The sequence below is a fragment of the Fundulus heteroclitus genome, unplaced genomic scaffold, assembly GCF_011125445.2.
Source record: "Fundulus heteroclitus isolate FHET01 unplaced genomic scaffold, MU-UCD_Fhet_4.1 scaffold_62, whole genome shotgun sequence".
In the NCBI taxonomy this organism is placed as follows: Eukaryota; Metazoa; Chordata; class Actinopteri; order Cyprinodontiformes; family Fundulidae; genus Fundulus; species Fundulus heteroclitus.
In genome coordinates this window covers 1,950,759-1,968,205 of record NW_023397055.1, presented here as the reverse complement: position 1 = coordinate 1,968,205, position 17,447 = coordinate 1,950,759, and the positions used below count along the sequence as shown (strand labels likewise).

The 17,447-nt window shown below is 39.5% G+C and overlaps 1 protein-coding gene across 1 annotated transcript in view; it reads right to left on the bottom strand.

Moving 5' to 3' along the window:
* LOC118561363 (coxsackievirus and adenovirus receptor homolog) overlaps nucleotides 1-17,447 on the bottom strand; it is a 40,153-nt gene that overhangs the window by 2,121 nt on the left and 20,585 nt on the right. Inside the window, exon 2 of the mRNA XM_036133418.1 lies at nucleotides 2,134-2,481. Within this exon, the coding sequence (XP_035989311.1) occupies nucleotides 2,134-2,481 (348 nt within the window). The remainder of the gene's footprint in view (nucleotides 1-2,133; nucleotides 2,482-17,447) is intronic.

Sequence of the window (17,447 nt, the reverse complement as noted above, 5' to 3'; positions counted from 1 at the left end):
GCGCTTCAAGTTCATGAGTTAATGAGAAACAAGTGTTTAGATGGATGCTGATTGGATTATGGATTATAAACCAGCCCTCTGAATCAGAATACAATTTAATTCTGATGGTTATAATTTGGGCCTCTCTAAATTCTCCTTAGATGTGGTTATTTGTCCTGTCTGTCTCTGTGTTTCGATAGACTAGCGACCTGTCCAGGGTGTACCCCGCCTCCCACCCATTGACAGCTGGGGGGGGTACAAGGTGGGCCCAGTGTTTTTTCATTGGGGCACAGGACAAAAGATTGGAAAAGCAAAACTAAACGGGTCAATATTTTATCGTTTAATATGTTAAATGAGCCAAAGAACATTTTGTAGCTCTTGAACTGCAGGCGGCAGACCCCTGATCCTATCTCAATATTGCTGGAGCTAAACATGAAACAGCTTAATTTTTAAATTAGTATTAGAGTAAAACTGTAAAGGTGAAAAATAGAATTGGCCCAACTCACCATTAAGTTATACCATTTTTATGTCATCGTAAGAAATGTATTTAATATCACGTCTTTAGTACAGGGGAAAAGACCACTTCAACAAGGGCCCTGGCTCCTGTTGGCCCCTGTCTAGAACTGCCCCTGGAATTAAATGTCCTTGGAAATAAAATATGTAGACAGACAAACGCAGCATGTGGTATTTACATAAAATACTGCTTGTGCTGAAACCGTCTATGAAATGGGCTGGAGGTTTATTTAATTGTCAGAAGTGGTGTTTCTGCTCTGGTTTCATTTTATGCTTAATTATTTCCCTAGAATAGATGCACTAGTTCAAGGGGGAGGCTCAACCAAACTGCATTGACCCCCCAGTTTTACAGCTTAAATTTTGTTCACTGTTGACATAGACATCATTGACTATTAAATTATTGACTAATAATCTAGTCACCATAAACTTCTTTATTTGAAGCAAAAATAAGCATCACCTAATATTGAAAAAGAACACCTAAGTAGCAATGTTTGTGTGTGCTTATATGCTCTGTTAGACCAAAGTTTTTTTACCGAATCATCGCTTAAACGTAAAAATAATCAACCGATTAATCGATTATTTAAATAATCGTTAGTTGCAGCCCTTGTTGATTTAAAACAACAATAGCTATTTTCTCATTTTATTATTAATAGTTGAAACCCAACCAGAACCATATTCTGTCTCCAGGCCTCAGCAGACATTCATCATGTTCCAGACCAGAGAAGAACCAGAAGTCTCTGCTTCCATCTCTGGCTGATTGATCAGATCATCTCTGTTAGAAAGTTTCAGCACAAGAATATGATAATTTCATGTGATTATCAGCCACGAACACAAGATTTAATCTACAGGGAATACCAGGAACAGTTGTTTAAAGTATCAACAAAGATTTCTCTGTAAACAGCAGGGCTAGACAATTAATATAATTTGCATAATCCAAATTTCAAAGAACACAATTTCCAAATCACAAAGGTCCACAATGTTTAGCTACTTTACAATTAATGCTGTTGGTAAAATGTTTAAAATTGGTTTGCCTCCACATGGAAGGGAAGAGAGCTGCAGCACTGAGATAATGTAATTATATATATATTTTTTAGAATGTATACTGTAATTTGAAGGCTAACTGCCTTTCTTCCTTCCTACTTCTTGACTGAATGAAAATGACAGTTGTAGCAGTGAGATAAACTAATTTTATTATTGCTTATACAATCATACTTTTTACCAAATAATTTCCAGGAATCTCACCACTGCATTAAGTACTGATCAAACTGTTTAATACATAGACTTGTTTGTTAGTTGCACTTTATGTTCAACAAGGAGAAAAAGCTATTCTCTGGAATAAGAATATTCTGATTAGTAAAAACAATTAAAAATAAGTAACTGATGATTTTAGCAGCAGCAGCAAAGCAGCATCTGATGCTTCTTGAACTAAATCAAAGCAGCTGGATGACGTTCTACATTTCTGTTGGACTTTCTGGAAGAAAACTGTCAAATTGTTCAGTTCTAGGATGGTTCTGACAGAAATGAAAACCAGGATTCATTGAAGTCTTTCTGTCCATCTCCATCATCTAACATCTGATCTGTTTCTCTCTTCCATCAACAACCAGGAAGCTGCAGGAGCTTCTGATCCACAGACAGACTCACCTGCTTCAACGCTCAGGTTAATGATGCAGATGGGCTTAGTGTCCTGAATCTTCCTGCGATTATCTCCTCCATGAACGACTCGACACTCATATGTTCCTCTATCATTAGTCGTCACGTTCTTCAGAACCAAAGACACGTCTCCATTCTCCACGTCCAGCAGATCCACCCGGTTAATAAAGGATGGAGACTGTAGCTCTGGAACAGACTGTCTGTCTCTGTACAGAAGTACATATTGATCTGACCCCAGATCAGTTCTGCTCCACTCTACAACTTTAACATCTTTGTTCTCAGCTGCTCTACATGTCAGAATGACGTTGTCTCCTGGTTCTGCTGTGATGATTATCTGACCTGCAGGAGAGAAAACAACACAGAGCAGAGAAGTTAGAGAGGAGCTCTGTTTTACTGCCAGAATGGCAGTTTGTTTATTTTATTTTTCATTATGTAGATTTCTCACTAAGACAGCTCTTAGTGCACACCTGTGATACGTGCACAGCTGTGACTGAGGTGCTAATTATGTGTCAGCAAGATAAGTTATAAGCAGGGAAGCTGTGCTGTGGAGCAGCAGCAAAGAAGGAAGCGGAAGATGTCTGTTTGTTAATTTCTACTTCTATGCCTGGGTCAGCCAGCGAGGTATGTTTTTTTTTGTATGTTAATATAACTTTCTTTGTTTACTGTTTTGCTGTTACTATAAGTTTATGTTGTATTTCAGTTCGACGGTGGCGTAGGTGGCGTAAGAGTCATGTCAAGCTGTAAGACGGCGGCATCATGATCCTGTAAAGAAAAGAAAAATAAAGACATCTTGCCATCAGTAAAACAAACTCTTTTTTCTGACATCTGAACGGCTAAAGAAGAGGTAGAAGTGACACTCTGATTATTCACTATATTTATAGTTTATCCAAAGAAGGATTAATGTGTAAAGAAACAATTATTTCATCAACCAGTAACAGTTAAAACCAGGGGTCCGTTCTTCGTACGTCGCTAACTCAGTTAGCAGGATTTCATTGTTGACGATTTGGCATGATCTTGGATCGTTTGGTTCTTCGAAAGACTTCCTGCACTTGTTGTCATAGCAACAAGTGTGCCAGCTTGAGCCTGCTCCAGAGCAGGCTTATTTCATGTAAACAAGATTAGATCACGGCTGTATAAGCGGAGGAGATGGGAAGTCTGTCGTAGCCATGTTCATTATTACGACAGCAACCTGTTGCGGAAGCTGCAAGAATAATTTGCAGAGTTTTTCGAATTAATCGCGTATTGCGCAATAGACATGATCCTTTAGAGCAGCGCGACAGTGTAGAGATTTTTCTTGGTGGCTGTTATAAACAGACAAACACATCATTTAACAGTGGCTTTTAAAGAGGAAAAAGTGGTGTTGGAGCCATAAATCTAAAATTTTAAGTTATTTGTATGGTGGTTTGCTTTTTATTTTTATCCTATTCAGTAAGAAGATTTGTTCGGGCCATTTTATTGTGAAGTTTAGTTTTACTTTGAAAGGCTTGCTTCCTGTCGAGCCGTATATTGTATTAGAAAAAACTATGGATGGATTATCTAGCCACGGAGCAATACAGTTTACCGTGTAAACTGTGGATGACTTGGAAAAGGAAAATTTTCATTTTTATGGATAAAGATTGTTTTTTTTTTTGTTAAAATTCCCAGTTTGCACGGGTCCTTTACTTCCCGTATCTAAGGAATGACACTGAAATTTGGATCTCTTGACATAACAAGTGCCTTTTTAAAATACAGTATAATAATTAAAGGCTACCATTTTGTAGAATATTCTTGTATTTCACTTTTACTTGTCCCCGTGTTCTAGTGGGTCCCGTGGAGGCTCTGACATAAAAGAACAAAGTAAATATGAGATTATTAAAATGCAAAAATTAATACTGTAGAAAGTGATAGAAACATCTACCATGGACAGTATTTATGCATTAATTTGTCTGCTGCTTTTTGCCAGCCCTCTCTCCTGGCTTTAACAGATTTTGAGGTGTTTTAATTAATGACTCAAATTCAGCATAACCTTCCATTAAAAGCTCGTGTTCTGCTGGGAGAAAAACTGTGGGCGTTCTTTGGCCATGCTGAACAGCCAATAGCAGCGCTGCTGATCAATGTTTCTACTATCGATACATTTCCCCTTTTAAACAAACGCATGAACGCGCAGTTGTCTCAGATAACTCAATCCAGCCATACTAATCGTAAACAACAGGTGTGTTCGAAGAACCCAATTAGCCGGATCAGGATTAGCCGGATGAAATCATCTTGGATGTGTCATTTGATCTTGGATGTTTTAAGCAACGTACGAAGAACGGACCCAGATCTTGGTATTTTATGGTTACTGTGGTACAACAGCAGATCAGTTTGTTGGGACCTTTACATGACTGCTGATTATTTCTGTGGAGGAAACGGTTCTAGTTACTGAGGGATAGTTTACTGAGCTGTGTCTGTACTTACAAAGAATCCTCAGACTAAAAGCAGCTCTTAGAGACATCATTTTAGGAAAAATCTTAGAATCAGTAAGATAAGTTATTCACAAAGCATCTTGGGCCTTCAGAGAGGTCCTAAAGTGACAAAATGTTGGGATTAGTGAGATAAAACTTTAGTGAGACGAATGTCTTAAGCAGGAAGATGAAGGAAAAAGAAAGCTGATTGGCTGATCCACCACCTAAACAGTGGAGGAAATTAGCAAATTAACTTCGAAAACAAATCACACAATTATCAATATGTAGATAACATAAAAATTGTCATCTTAACATAGGGAAATTAGCTTCAGCTGCCAGAAGGGGGTTAAAGGCGCCTCTACCTAACATAACTTTATTGAGGATAAATAAATAATAGGAAAAATAATGAACTATAATTAATACAATTTGCAGAAAATGAATAAAGAATATTGTACACATGCATTTTCATATTTACAGAAATGCTTTCAATAACTCTTATTAAAAAAAGGAAAGTTGCAGATAAATACATACATAAATGCACACTCCAGAGAAAAGAGCTGAAGAAAATGTTTTCTGTGTTGCACATAATGTCTGTAGCCAAAACATTCATATGAAATTTGCTTGTGTGATGCCACTTATCAACAACCAAGACCGAGGACCTAGTATTCAGTCAGACAAGTGTATGAGATTAAAGAAGGTTTATTACAGAGACGGTTGTGGGATGGAACCAGGTTGACAGATAAGCAGTCCGGCTAAACAAGGTTAGACGGGTTCGGTGGTAATAAAACAGTCCAGGTCGGTACACAGGCTAGCAGGGTAAACAGAAACGGGGCCAGGAAAGCTTGAATAATCCAAAAACAGGGTAGGACTGGTACACAGGTTAGCAGGCAACCTGGTTCAGGATCGGTATCAGAAAATAAGAACACTAGAGATGATTCGCCAAAAGGCTTGAAATTATCTGGCACTAATGACTGGTCTGAAGGCTGTAATATAATGACAAATGCAGGTGGATCAGATGAGCGAGTAACGTTAACTGAGCAGAGCTAAGTAGGTGTGTGGAGTGAGTATTTAGACCAGCCACCAGTGCCGAGATCCTGACATAACTCAAATCAAGACTAGTGCATAAACTAACAGAAACCAAACAAGAAAGAATCCAAAACAGAACCTAAACTAAGGCAGAAACACAAACGATGACAGCCATCTCTGGCTTTTGATTGCTGCATAAAGCGCTTCACTTCCAGGCTGCTGTGTAAAAGCACCAAGACGCACAGAGAAAAAGATGCATTGACCTTTGCTTCATATCCACCTATTTGCACCGTGATGGAGGGACCAGTTTACCTTCCTCTGTTCTTCTACAGTCCCAGTAAAATGCTTAAAGCATACCTGCATACCTAGAACCAGAACTAAACAAGGAGAAGCAGCATTTAGTTCCTATGCTCCACTGATCTGGAACAAACTTCCAGAAAACTGTAAAGATGTGGAAAGCCTAAGTTCCTTTAAATCAACATTAAAAACACAATTGTTTAAAATTGCCTTCAACTGTTCTAGTTAACTGAATCACCACTTTTTTGTTCTATTTTCTATCTATATTTTATTCCTACTTGCTTTTATTCTGTTTTATTTTGCTATATTTTAATCATGTAAAGCACTTTGCATTGTCTTTGTACTGAATTGTGCTATATAAATTAATTGGCCTTGCCTTGCCTTAAAGGTGAATAGAAGCACACCGCCTAAGACACTGCTGCCAAGTACTTCACCTTACTTTAAGAGTAATTAGAGGGAGAAGGGGTATGATAAATAAGTTTTACTTCTTCGTACCCCTTTTCAGACAACGTACAATAATCAATGTCAGATGCAGGGTAAATATACTGACAAGTTTATTTAGAGAACTTTTTGTTCATCTCATTTCTATTTATGTTCAAATGATGTATTTGAATTGTAATAAAAATGTAATTTAATGTAATCAAACAATGAAAACCTTTTAATCACTATTTAATCACAAATTATATTTTATTTCTGACAGTGTAGACATTCATTAGGCATTTTAAAATGCTATTTTGCAATAGATAACACTAATTAAAATTACTCTCTTACAGAAGGCATGTTTAATGTTCTCCCAAATTTTCAGCAACTTTTCCAAACTTCTAACCTCTTTCTATCTTTTAGGCTATAATTTAAAATATACATTTTTCTACAAAACTCACCAAAATGCAGCCGGCCGTGCGCTTTCCAATGCAACTCACCCAATCATCTTGCAGCCAATACCTCTAATCGCTTGTCTGCATTAAAACTCCACCTGCACTTTAACAAACATCATTACTGCATTGACCTTTTTTCCAATGATTTCCAAATTTCCCTTAGTTTTTTACCCATGTTTTTACCCATCACTTTTTACTCAACCAAATGCACTCTGCACCACAGCACTTCTCTTATCCTGAGGACCATGCACGTTGGGAAATTGACACCCTCATGAGGACACACACACCCCACGCAGAAATACACACAGAGACACCCACACTTTGCAGATCCGCAGGCCCAATCAGTCTGTGTTTCTCATTCACAACCGAGACATTCAAAATATTAGTCAGAACAGGACAAACAATGTTTAAGACACAGCCTTGCACGCGCAGAGGGTCTACTTTCAGTACCCTTCCACTCGATGGAACTTTGTCTTATTTTAATATCTCCTCGTCTAACCGTCGTGCTCCAGAATCCCATTCTGGAGCTAGAAAACAATCCTATTGTTCTCCTGGGGCCCCTTTTAGTTCTCTATTTTCTTCTATAACAGCTTCACCATTTAGGATCTTAACTGTTCTTAGCCTCAACTTTTAGATGTTATGTATTCTTGGCAGTTCCTATCGCTAAACTACTTTTAAGAGTCTCCTTTCTCAGGGAAAGTTTCCCATCCCAGCTCTAAAGTCACCAGTACTCGTCAGTCTGGAGCAGAGGCAGCCAAGTCTCGAGACTCTTTTTTTGTCTTTGTATTTTAACTTTTTTATTGTCTTTTATTTTATTTTTCGACAGCCTCACCACTTACGGCTTCTTGGCTCTTATCTCTTTTATCGTTTCTATCTTATTTTACGGTTTTTTGACGTGGACATACATATAAATCCCATTCAATCATTTCTTGGTTTCAACATAAATTTCATTCAAACCTAGTTGTACTGTTCAGCCTCTGATATTTTGAGAAGAGAGCGTCTCATCCACAGCACCACTTAATTTAGCCTACACATCTAACATTTCACCAATGAAGAATAAAGGTCTCCTTACCCGTTTTGGGTCGACCCTGTGATGCTATTGACAAGCCTCCCTTCGTGTCCAATATTCAAACATTTCCTCTGCTTACTGCCAAAATCCGACGGTCACGGCCCCATGATAACGATTGGGTTTACGGGCCTGCTGCTACATGTCTATTGAAACCCATCTTACCCCGGTTCCAGATTTGGCAATAAATGAGGAAAGCATTGATCAAGAGGTAGAACAGTTTGATATGCATATTTAATTTATAGAAATTAAATATGGAGACAGAGTATTACATTACCATTACAGATGATTTCACCGCGCGATGTAGGAGTCTGTCTGACGGACACAACTCTGAACACATTTTTTAAAGGGTAGGACACTCCCATGTTTTGTTAGGAGGAGGGAGAAATCTGTTTCGGACAAAGGAACTCTTTCTGACGCCCCCCCCCCCAATTTAGGCAATAAAACGCCATGTTTATGTTACGCTGCAGCAGGGAGAGACAGACACCACTATGCTTTCCTCAGTAACCCCAACTAAGATATATTTTTTATTGTCAACACTAGTAATCCGGGGCCTTGGCAGGAGGCAGAAGTCAAGGAGCAGGTCGTTGTCCAGAAAATAGGGAAATCTGACGAGGCAAGGCAATAGGGACAAGCCATGAAATGAAGACGTGGTCAGGTAAGAATGACGTGCTGGATAATATTCGCTTGGTGGCTTGCAATTATCTGGCCCTGTCTGCCTGCCAGAGGCTGACTATAACTGCTAGAGAACAGCTGAGGGACATGATACAGATTGCGCTGCAGTGCAGCAGGAAGCAGCTGGAGTAAATGAGCTTGATTGCTGACAGGAAGAGCAGAGAGGGAGGAAGCGGAAGGAGGAAGGAATTTTGCGCGCAAGTTTAACTGATCGATCGGAGATTGTTTGGTGAGTAATAAATTGAACTTAAAGGCGGTTTTGGCATAATCTGGAATTGTGAGTGGATCAAGACAATGGCTAGTTGTAGTGAGGGTGTTCGGAAGATGAAAATATGGATATAAGATGGTCTATGGTAGAAAACAGAAGAGAGGGAAGAGATAAAATTAAAAGGGGATTAAACGCTGGTAAAAGATCTCTTGATGATGAGGAAGAACGAAGACAAGAAAATTTCGATCTGAAAAACTCACACGGAAAAGAAAAAAAAGACAATTAGAAGAATTTATTGATACAATATTTTAAGATTTTAACGCTCAGACCTCGGCAGGAAACATAAGCAGGTGTATGAGAATAGGGATGTTTCCCCCAGGCCTGAAACTGGCGGTGAAGTGGAGATAGAAGAAGTTGGTTTAGTATACAGTAGACTGCGTGAGCTGATACCAATGCTTCACTCGGGGACACACAAAGATAGATGTCCAACTTGGATAAACACAGGTTTGCATGAACCTGTCCATGATGAGCAAGCATGAAGCAACAGTGGAGAGGAAAAACTCCCCTTTGGGAAGAAACCTCTGGCAGAACCAGCCTCAACACGGCGGTCTTCTGCTGGACCGATTGAGATGTGACAGGGAATGCAGTCAGAGTCTGGGAGGAATTACACTCTGATAGGGACGATGTTGAAGGAGCACCATAGGAAGCCAGACGGAGCTACGATGGTGGAGAAGGGGATGGAGGTGGGTTGAATCAAGTCATCAGAGTCCAGATCAGACATTGTGCAGCGACTGCTTGCTTGCTGGGTAGAAGGCTGATGTGGATTTGAAGTTCTTTTAAGATGAATCCAGGACACTGATTGGCTTCGTGGAGGAGCAGTTCAAAGCTGATTGACTTGCGTTGGAGGCGAATGAGTCGCTGATTGGATGGAGGTAAACAATAGTTTCTTCAATTGAATTTCCGCTTTAGCTCCATAATGATGGAAGACTGTAAAGTTATATGGAAATTTAAGGCTGGACAGGACATGAGTGGAGTAACTCCTATCACTGTCAAATAAATTAAAGAAAGTTGTTGGAGATGTAGAACTATAATCCTGAGGGATGGAAGCTTACCGTATTTTCCGGACTATAAGTCGCTAAACTACGCGCAATCTGTCTGTCTGATATTGTTGTCTTCGTCATGTCTTGTACAACATTTTGTGTCTGTTGAAATGAGATCATTGAGTCAGAGTGAGTGGGGGAGAGACTGCTTGGATCCGCGGATATTGAGAGTGTGTGTGTGTGTGTGCGCAAATGGGTCTTTGTGTGTAAGTGAGCTTACAGATCGATGTATTTGTGTTTTTGGTTTTTTTTGGCGCCAGGGGGTGTTCAAAGTGCAACCAGTTGGTCGGGGCAGTTGGATTAAAAAGAGAAAGAAAAGCGAAAATTTAATAAAAAAGGAAACGGAAACGGAACTAAAAGGGCGTTGCACCGGGGAAGCGTTTACGTGGGGACAGACTACGACTTCAGTTGTGGATAAAATTGTTCGTAACTACTAAATGTGACGTATAACTTTAAAAAATGGGTAAGCGTCCAGGTGTCTGCGAGACACAGTTGTATCCTTGCGGGGCTGAAGAGTAAAACCGTGTTTGAACGAAACATTCGGGGGTCGTAGCCAGCGCACGCTCTCCACTTTTAAACTAAGCGGGAACTTAACACATTGAAAATACATCTTTCGGCGTTGCTATAGACGTTTAAAAATTATGAAAAACATAGAACTATTTAAGATGGTGAAAAAGCAGGCCTGCACGTGTTTGTCTGTCTGAATGTCATCGTTTGTATGTAACTGTACGTATGTGTGTATCGTATGTAACTAAACGTTCATCTGGGTGAAGTAATGTTCATGGTTTCAAATTGTTCATTTGTTTATGGGGACTGCAGCTCCGTAATTCAAATGACGTTTTTAATCATGAACTATGTTAACTAAAAGCTGAAGAAAGGTAAAGAGAGATTTCAATAACACAGTTTGTTTTCTTCCCACATTAAATATCCGTCCAAATTAAATTGTTACACTGAGATATGCTAACGTGTCTTAAACAAAAATATCCCAGGGTTGCATTCATGACAGCTGAAACAATAATAGAGTAGAAGCTTTTATATTGTAATTTTAGAACATTAATAAAAGGGCAAACAGCATATGGGGAGAATATGGGAGATTGTTTAGGAGAAATGGAACCGGATGGGATATGTTTAAGGGGAGATTTTTAACTAAGGATTTTACAGCTGCCTAAAGAGAAAAATTTAAGAGCATTAAGATATCAGAAGGCCACATTAAGCATGTTATCAGTTACAAAATCATCTTATGTTATGCTGAGCTGAGGCGAACGTCAGAGGGACAGTTCAGCCTGAAACAGGACAATAGATATGATAAAACAAATCTGACCATGATGTAAACATCGAAACGTGATTTTGGAACTGGGGCAGTGTGTTATGTTTCTGGGGCACGAACAGAATATCAGCAAAAATGAGGGCAGTTCCAGATTTGAACGGGTTAAAGTTGTAATTCTAATCTTGTTTTTGTTTTGGACGGTGTTTTTTGAATCTGAATCACGGGGGGAAACCCTCAAAGGAAGAGAGACACTAGAAGTTCATAAAGTTAAAGAGAAAATCATTGCTAGTGCTCACAAATAACTAAGTCAAGTCACTTTAAGAAAGTAGATCAGTAGAGATTTTGGATGTTGTATATATTGAAAAGCATTAATAATTAAATTTGCATGATCAAAAGGGCTAGAAAGAAATCAAAAGAATGCTATAAGACAATCTACTGGAACAAGACAGATTACGTTCCTTGGGAGACATTTTTATTTTTGGGATTCTATTGTTTTTATATATATATATATATATATATATATATATATATATATATATATATATATTGCTTATTTCTTTGTTAAATGATTCCTTTGCTTTAATTTTTGCATCACCAGTGGCAAAAAAGTGACAACATTTAAGGTTGCTCGGCAGATAATTTAAGAGAAGGAGATGTTTTAATACCAAAAAGCTGAAAGAAAAGGAACGAGAGATTCCTACATCCCCTGGACCAACCAAGAACTTAGACATATCACATTAAGAACCAAGACACTAAAAAGACAGAGACACTAAAAAGACCAGGTTTTCTTTTGTCACCTAATACACTAACAGAATTGTTTTTCTCTGAGTTACTTCTTTCAGATGATGTGAGATGAAACTGTAAAGCCACTTTTGTTCCAACAGAAGACTCTGGGAAGTGAGCTCTTTCAGGCCATATGGTAAGAATGATCTAAAATGGACGTGCAGGGATTGACAATGGTGACTAAATTATGCTAAGTTTTAACAAACTTAGGCCAGGTAATATTGAGACCTTCTAGGCAAGGCAAGGCAAATTTAGTTATATAGCACAAGTCAGTATTCAGTATCCTTCTAGCGGTCGAAAGGTGGCTTTTGAAATTTTTCATGTACCCCTCCCCACTGTTCCCCTTTCCACTGACTCACATTAACATTTCTAACCTGTGTTCTGCCTTTTTCTTGCAAGGAAACCTGGTCATATATAATTGGAATGTGCTAACGGAGAGATTTTAGTCTCTTTTTTTCTTAGACATTCTCAGATGCAAGTGAGTACCAAGCGGTGCCACAGTGGTCCAGGGGACAGAGAAAAAAAAAAAAAAGGTGATGTACTTGACTCCTGCCTAATCCAGTTTTTAATCAAATTTTGGACAAAAAATCAGTAATTTTTACAGAAGTTGCATAGAGGTTTAATGGGTAATGTGATGCTACAAGGTTAAGAGAAATATATTTTTGATTATTGAACTTATACAAAGAGGTTGAACTATCTGTGAAAATATTTTGCTTGAATCAAGATTTGGGGTAAAGGTGAAGAACTTTAAGATTAGTTCATTTTAGAGGGAACGATGTGGTTGATTTTGTTTTGAGACAGTTTTCTTGTAATTTTTGTTTTCATTTTTTTCTTTTCAACTTAAGTACACTACACTACGGATGAAGATGGACAATTCTTGTATTAGATAATTTGATTTTGGACAAAATCCATATTGGCAAAATGCTGGCAGAATTCCTTGTGGTTTCAGACACAACAATTGAAGAAAGAAGATTTATGGACAATGCTCGTCCTGGAAGGATGTTGTGGTACTGAACTCAGACATGAGGACTGAAAATGGACAACTAATTGCGGGGGCAAAGACAGAGGCATCAGATAACCTTCAATGGACCGCAACACGAAACAAAGATGAGTTGGCAGACGCCCCTTCTGCATTTTACTTCAGATTTTCCTGTACACAATTAAAAAACAAAACACACATTAGAAACAAACACATTGGCGGATGCGCTTAGGAGAAAACTTACAGATTAAAAGCAATCAAGATTATTAATAAACCCCTAGGATGTTAATTGTTTTAAGTCAGAGCTGTTATTAGCGAGCGATATGAAGGTCAAACGCATTCGGGAGAGAGGTTCTGGCCCAATCACCATGAGATTTGAGCCTCTGATAAGAAGGATTTTCTTTTACTTTTCTAACAAAGTTTTTATTTAAATCATCTAAAACATATATAGATATGTTTTGGAATTTTATTAGCCCCACAAGGGGTTTGACTAAGATTCAAAGAGGCACCTTTAAGATACGACAAGCTTCGAAAAACACAACGTGCACGTGAAGAAATAGGGAACACCGCTAAAAGAAATTAATTTTGCACCAAAATGTTAATTTACCTGATGAAAGCATAGAGTAGCTTAAGAAATTATGCTAAACCTAAACAGGTTCAACAACTTATGAATATTGGTGATTAAAGCAACGAGTGGGATACATAGAGGGGCCGTTTAAACGTTAAAAGAAAGTGGATAAGAACAATGTATGCGATTCAGACGACATGGGAAAAGTACATTTACATCAATAAGGGATAATTATGATCATGAAAGAACTAATGGGCGAAAAAGTTGAAGTAGGCATTACAGCAACAGTTAATAGCATAAACTAATCAATGAACGAACGAACGAACGAGTGAGCAAGCCAATTTTTCAATATAAGCAGAATAAACTCTAAACCATTTAACCTCGTTCAAGCGAAGGAGAAATTGTGAGCACATTTACTGGCTATCTTGAAGTCAGCAGAGGCGCAAATAAGAACCAAATAATTAGGGTGCCTGTAAAATCTGCCACTCCGGCAGTCATCGATAAAGCACCACAAAGACAATGGGTAAATTAGGGCTTAAAGCACCAGTAAAAATAGTTTTGAATTGTACGCAGTTACCTGAAAGGTTTCAGGAGACTTAACATCTGTCTGTTTGAACACAAAATAGCACAATAGTTGTCCTTTAACTAGATGTTAAAACATCCAGAAGGAAAAAAAAAAACACAGAGTTTAGCCAACTATTAACCGAGAGGTCTTTTAGACCAGGATAATCTAACGATCTTCCTCTTGCGTATATACAGAAAAGAAATGAGGTCAATTAGATTAGTTGACTTGCTACTTTCCGCACCGACAGACAAACAGAACTCTGCGGTAAGACCCGAGGAGGCGGACTCTGCAATTACATCAATAACGTTTTGCCGAATTAAAACAACAAAAAAACGGCATCAGAACCAGCAGCACTTGACACACGACAAGGCCGAGGTAAGTGTATACAGAGCCCTTTAGGGGACATGGGGAAAATATATATTTTTTTGCGTTACCTCAGAATACTTTTGCGTTCCCTCGCAAAGGTTTTCGCGTTCCCTAGAGGAATGGCTGATTTATTTGTTGTGGTCTCTTGTCATTCACACAACAGTAAACCGTGAGAGCCGACATGAGTTTTGAAACTGCAAAGCTTTGTCTTAAGCGGAAGATCAGACGTGAATCTATCTACACAGCACAGCGCATTCAGAAAGCTATGGTGCATTCAGGAGCATGGGACATTAGAAGTTTCAGAATAAAAAGCTAGCAGGTGTGCATAATCAAAAAATAACACAAATAAAATTATAGAGCATTCAGTATTGTAAGAAAGCCCACACTGTTTCTGGATAGACACAATATTGTATGAGTGAAGTTCTGTTCCGTTTTATGCCTCTTTCCTTGTAAACATGAAATGTCCCATGCTCCTGAACGCACCATAGCTTTCTGACGCTCCCGAATGAATCTGCGGATCACTGTGGTCCACTCATGTCGGACTTGTTCTTTTTTAATTACACACTAACTCTGTAAACAGGCCATATAGGGAAGCTTAAAAGTATAATGTTGTCGCCTCAAACGTACTTTTAAAGAACAACAGCAGCAGAAAAGGTAATTTTTAACTTACCACTGTGATCTGTTAGCGCTGTCCATAAGCAAGCTGCGGCCGCGGTGCATTCTGGGAAAGCGGCCAGCTGATGCAGGCTCGTTTCCGGGGAGGCAGGCCTTGGCCAATAGTTGTGAAGCTTTGCCGGTGACACCGCCCCCCTCTCCCCCCTCCCTCCCTGCCATCGTATTAACATTAACAGCTGCAGTCAGACCAAGTGGAAAAGGAGGAAGTAATAAAACACGAAGCAGAAATACACGAAGTGGAAAAGGAGGAGGTAAAAAAACACCAAGTAGAAATACATGAAGTGGAAATACACGAAGTGGAAAAAGAAGAAGTAAAAAAACACGAAGTAGAAATACACAAAGTGGAAAAAGAGGAAGTAAAACGCAAAGTAGAAATAAACAAAGTGGAAAAAGAGGAAGTAAAAAAACACCAAGTAGAAATACAAGAAGTGGAAAAAAGGGAGAAGGAAATAAAAAGGGCAGGCAAAAATTGGGTTGGTAAAAAAACAGTTAGAAAAGTTAGAGGCAGAAATAAATGATTGTTTCAGAAATATAAGTTTAAAATAAATTAGAAAGAAATATTTATGGTGGAGGAAAAACATGCTTTAGAAATGTTGCTTTAAAAACAAGAAGTAGAAATACAAAAAGTGGAAAAGGGGGAAAAGGAAATAAAAGGGCAGGCGTAAATCCTTTGGGTAAAAAAACAGCTAGAAAAGTTAGAGGCAGAAATAAATATATGTTTCAGAAATATAAGTTTAAAATAAAATAGAAAGAAATATTTATGGTGGAGTAAAAACATGCTTTAAAAATGTTGCTTTAAATACAAGAACTAGAAATACACGAAGTGGAAAAAGGGGAAAAGGAAATAAAAGGGCAGGTGTAAATCCTTTGGGTAAAAAAACAGCTAGAAATGTTAGAGGCAGAAATAAATGATTGTTTCAGAAATACAAGGGTTAAAAATAAGTCAGCATAAAAGCAAGAAGTAAAAATAAAAGTGTAAGTTAAAATATATATTTTTTGATGAATAATTGATGAATTGTTGAAGAAATATCTTATTTTTATTATTTTGTCACATTAAATGGCACACAAATTAATATTATTAGACACTTTTCTTAAGCCATTTTATATTATTAAGTCCTTCATTTATTTCTGTGTGTATTTTTAATTATGGCAGGATTGGTCCTCCATACTCAAGGGGGTGCACAGCTAAAAACGTTTGGGAACCCCTGATTTACAGACACAACTGGGTTTTTGTGGTACTGTATTAAAATTGCTTAGGTCTTACTTGTCAGACAGAAGCACTGTAAAAATAGCTGATTTTGAATCCTCATCAACTCTTCTACATGATGGGATTCCTCAGGGCTCAGTACGTAGTCCAGGGTTTCCCGTAGTGCTATCTTGGCGCTAAACTCACGCTACCGCCTCGGCAACATTCCCAAAAAAAAAAAAAAAAAAACTAACTCGATATGCTTGCATGTTTATTTGATGTTAACACGCAGTTTTTTGTTGTTGCTTTCGCGCGTCCATATAGTGAATGGCAGGGAAAAAACACATGGATACGCCCCCCCCCCCTTGCGCGCAAAAGTTGTCGTCATCCACCCCCCGCCCCCGCTCCGCGCAAAACTTGTCGTACGTCCACCCCCCCCCCCCCGCGCGCCGTTCCGCGCAAAACTTGTCGTCTTATACAGCCCACCCCGCTCCGCGAGTCGGTCCACGCAAAACTTGTCGCGCCCCCCCCCCCCAACTCACCGCCTCGCCTAAGCAAATTCCTGCGGGAAACACTGTAGTCCGTCCGCCCGTCCGTCCGTCTTCTTCCGCTTATCCGGGGTCGGGTTGCGGGGGTAGCAGCTTCAGTAGGGAGGCCCAGACGTCCCTCTCCCCGGCCACTTCGGCAAGCTCCTCAGGAGGAATCCCAAGGCGTTCCCAGGCCAGCCAGGAGACATAGTCCCTCCAGCGTGTCCTGGGTCTTCCCCTGGGCCTCCTCCCGGTGGAACGTGCCCGGAACACCTCACCAGGGAGGCGTCCAGGAGGCATCCTAACCAGATGCCCGAGCCACCTCAACTGGCTCCTCTTGACGTGGAGGAGCAGCGGCTCTACTCTGAGTCCTCCCCGGATGACTGAGCTCCTCACCCTATCTCTAAGGGAGAGCCCAGACACACTACGGAGAAAACTCATTTCAGCCGCTTGTATCTGGGATCTCGTTCTTTCGGTCACGACCCAAAGCTCGTGACCATAGATGAGGGTAGGAACGTAGATCGACCGGTAAATCGAGAGCTTCGCCTTTTGGCTCAGCTCTCTCTTCACCACAACGGATCGGTACAGCGCCCGCTTCACAGCAGACGCTGCACCAATCCGCCTGTCGATCTCCCGCTCCATCCTCCCCTCATTCGTGAACAAGACCCCAAGATACTTGAACTCCTCCACTAGGGGCAGCACATCCTCCCCAACCCGGA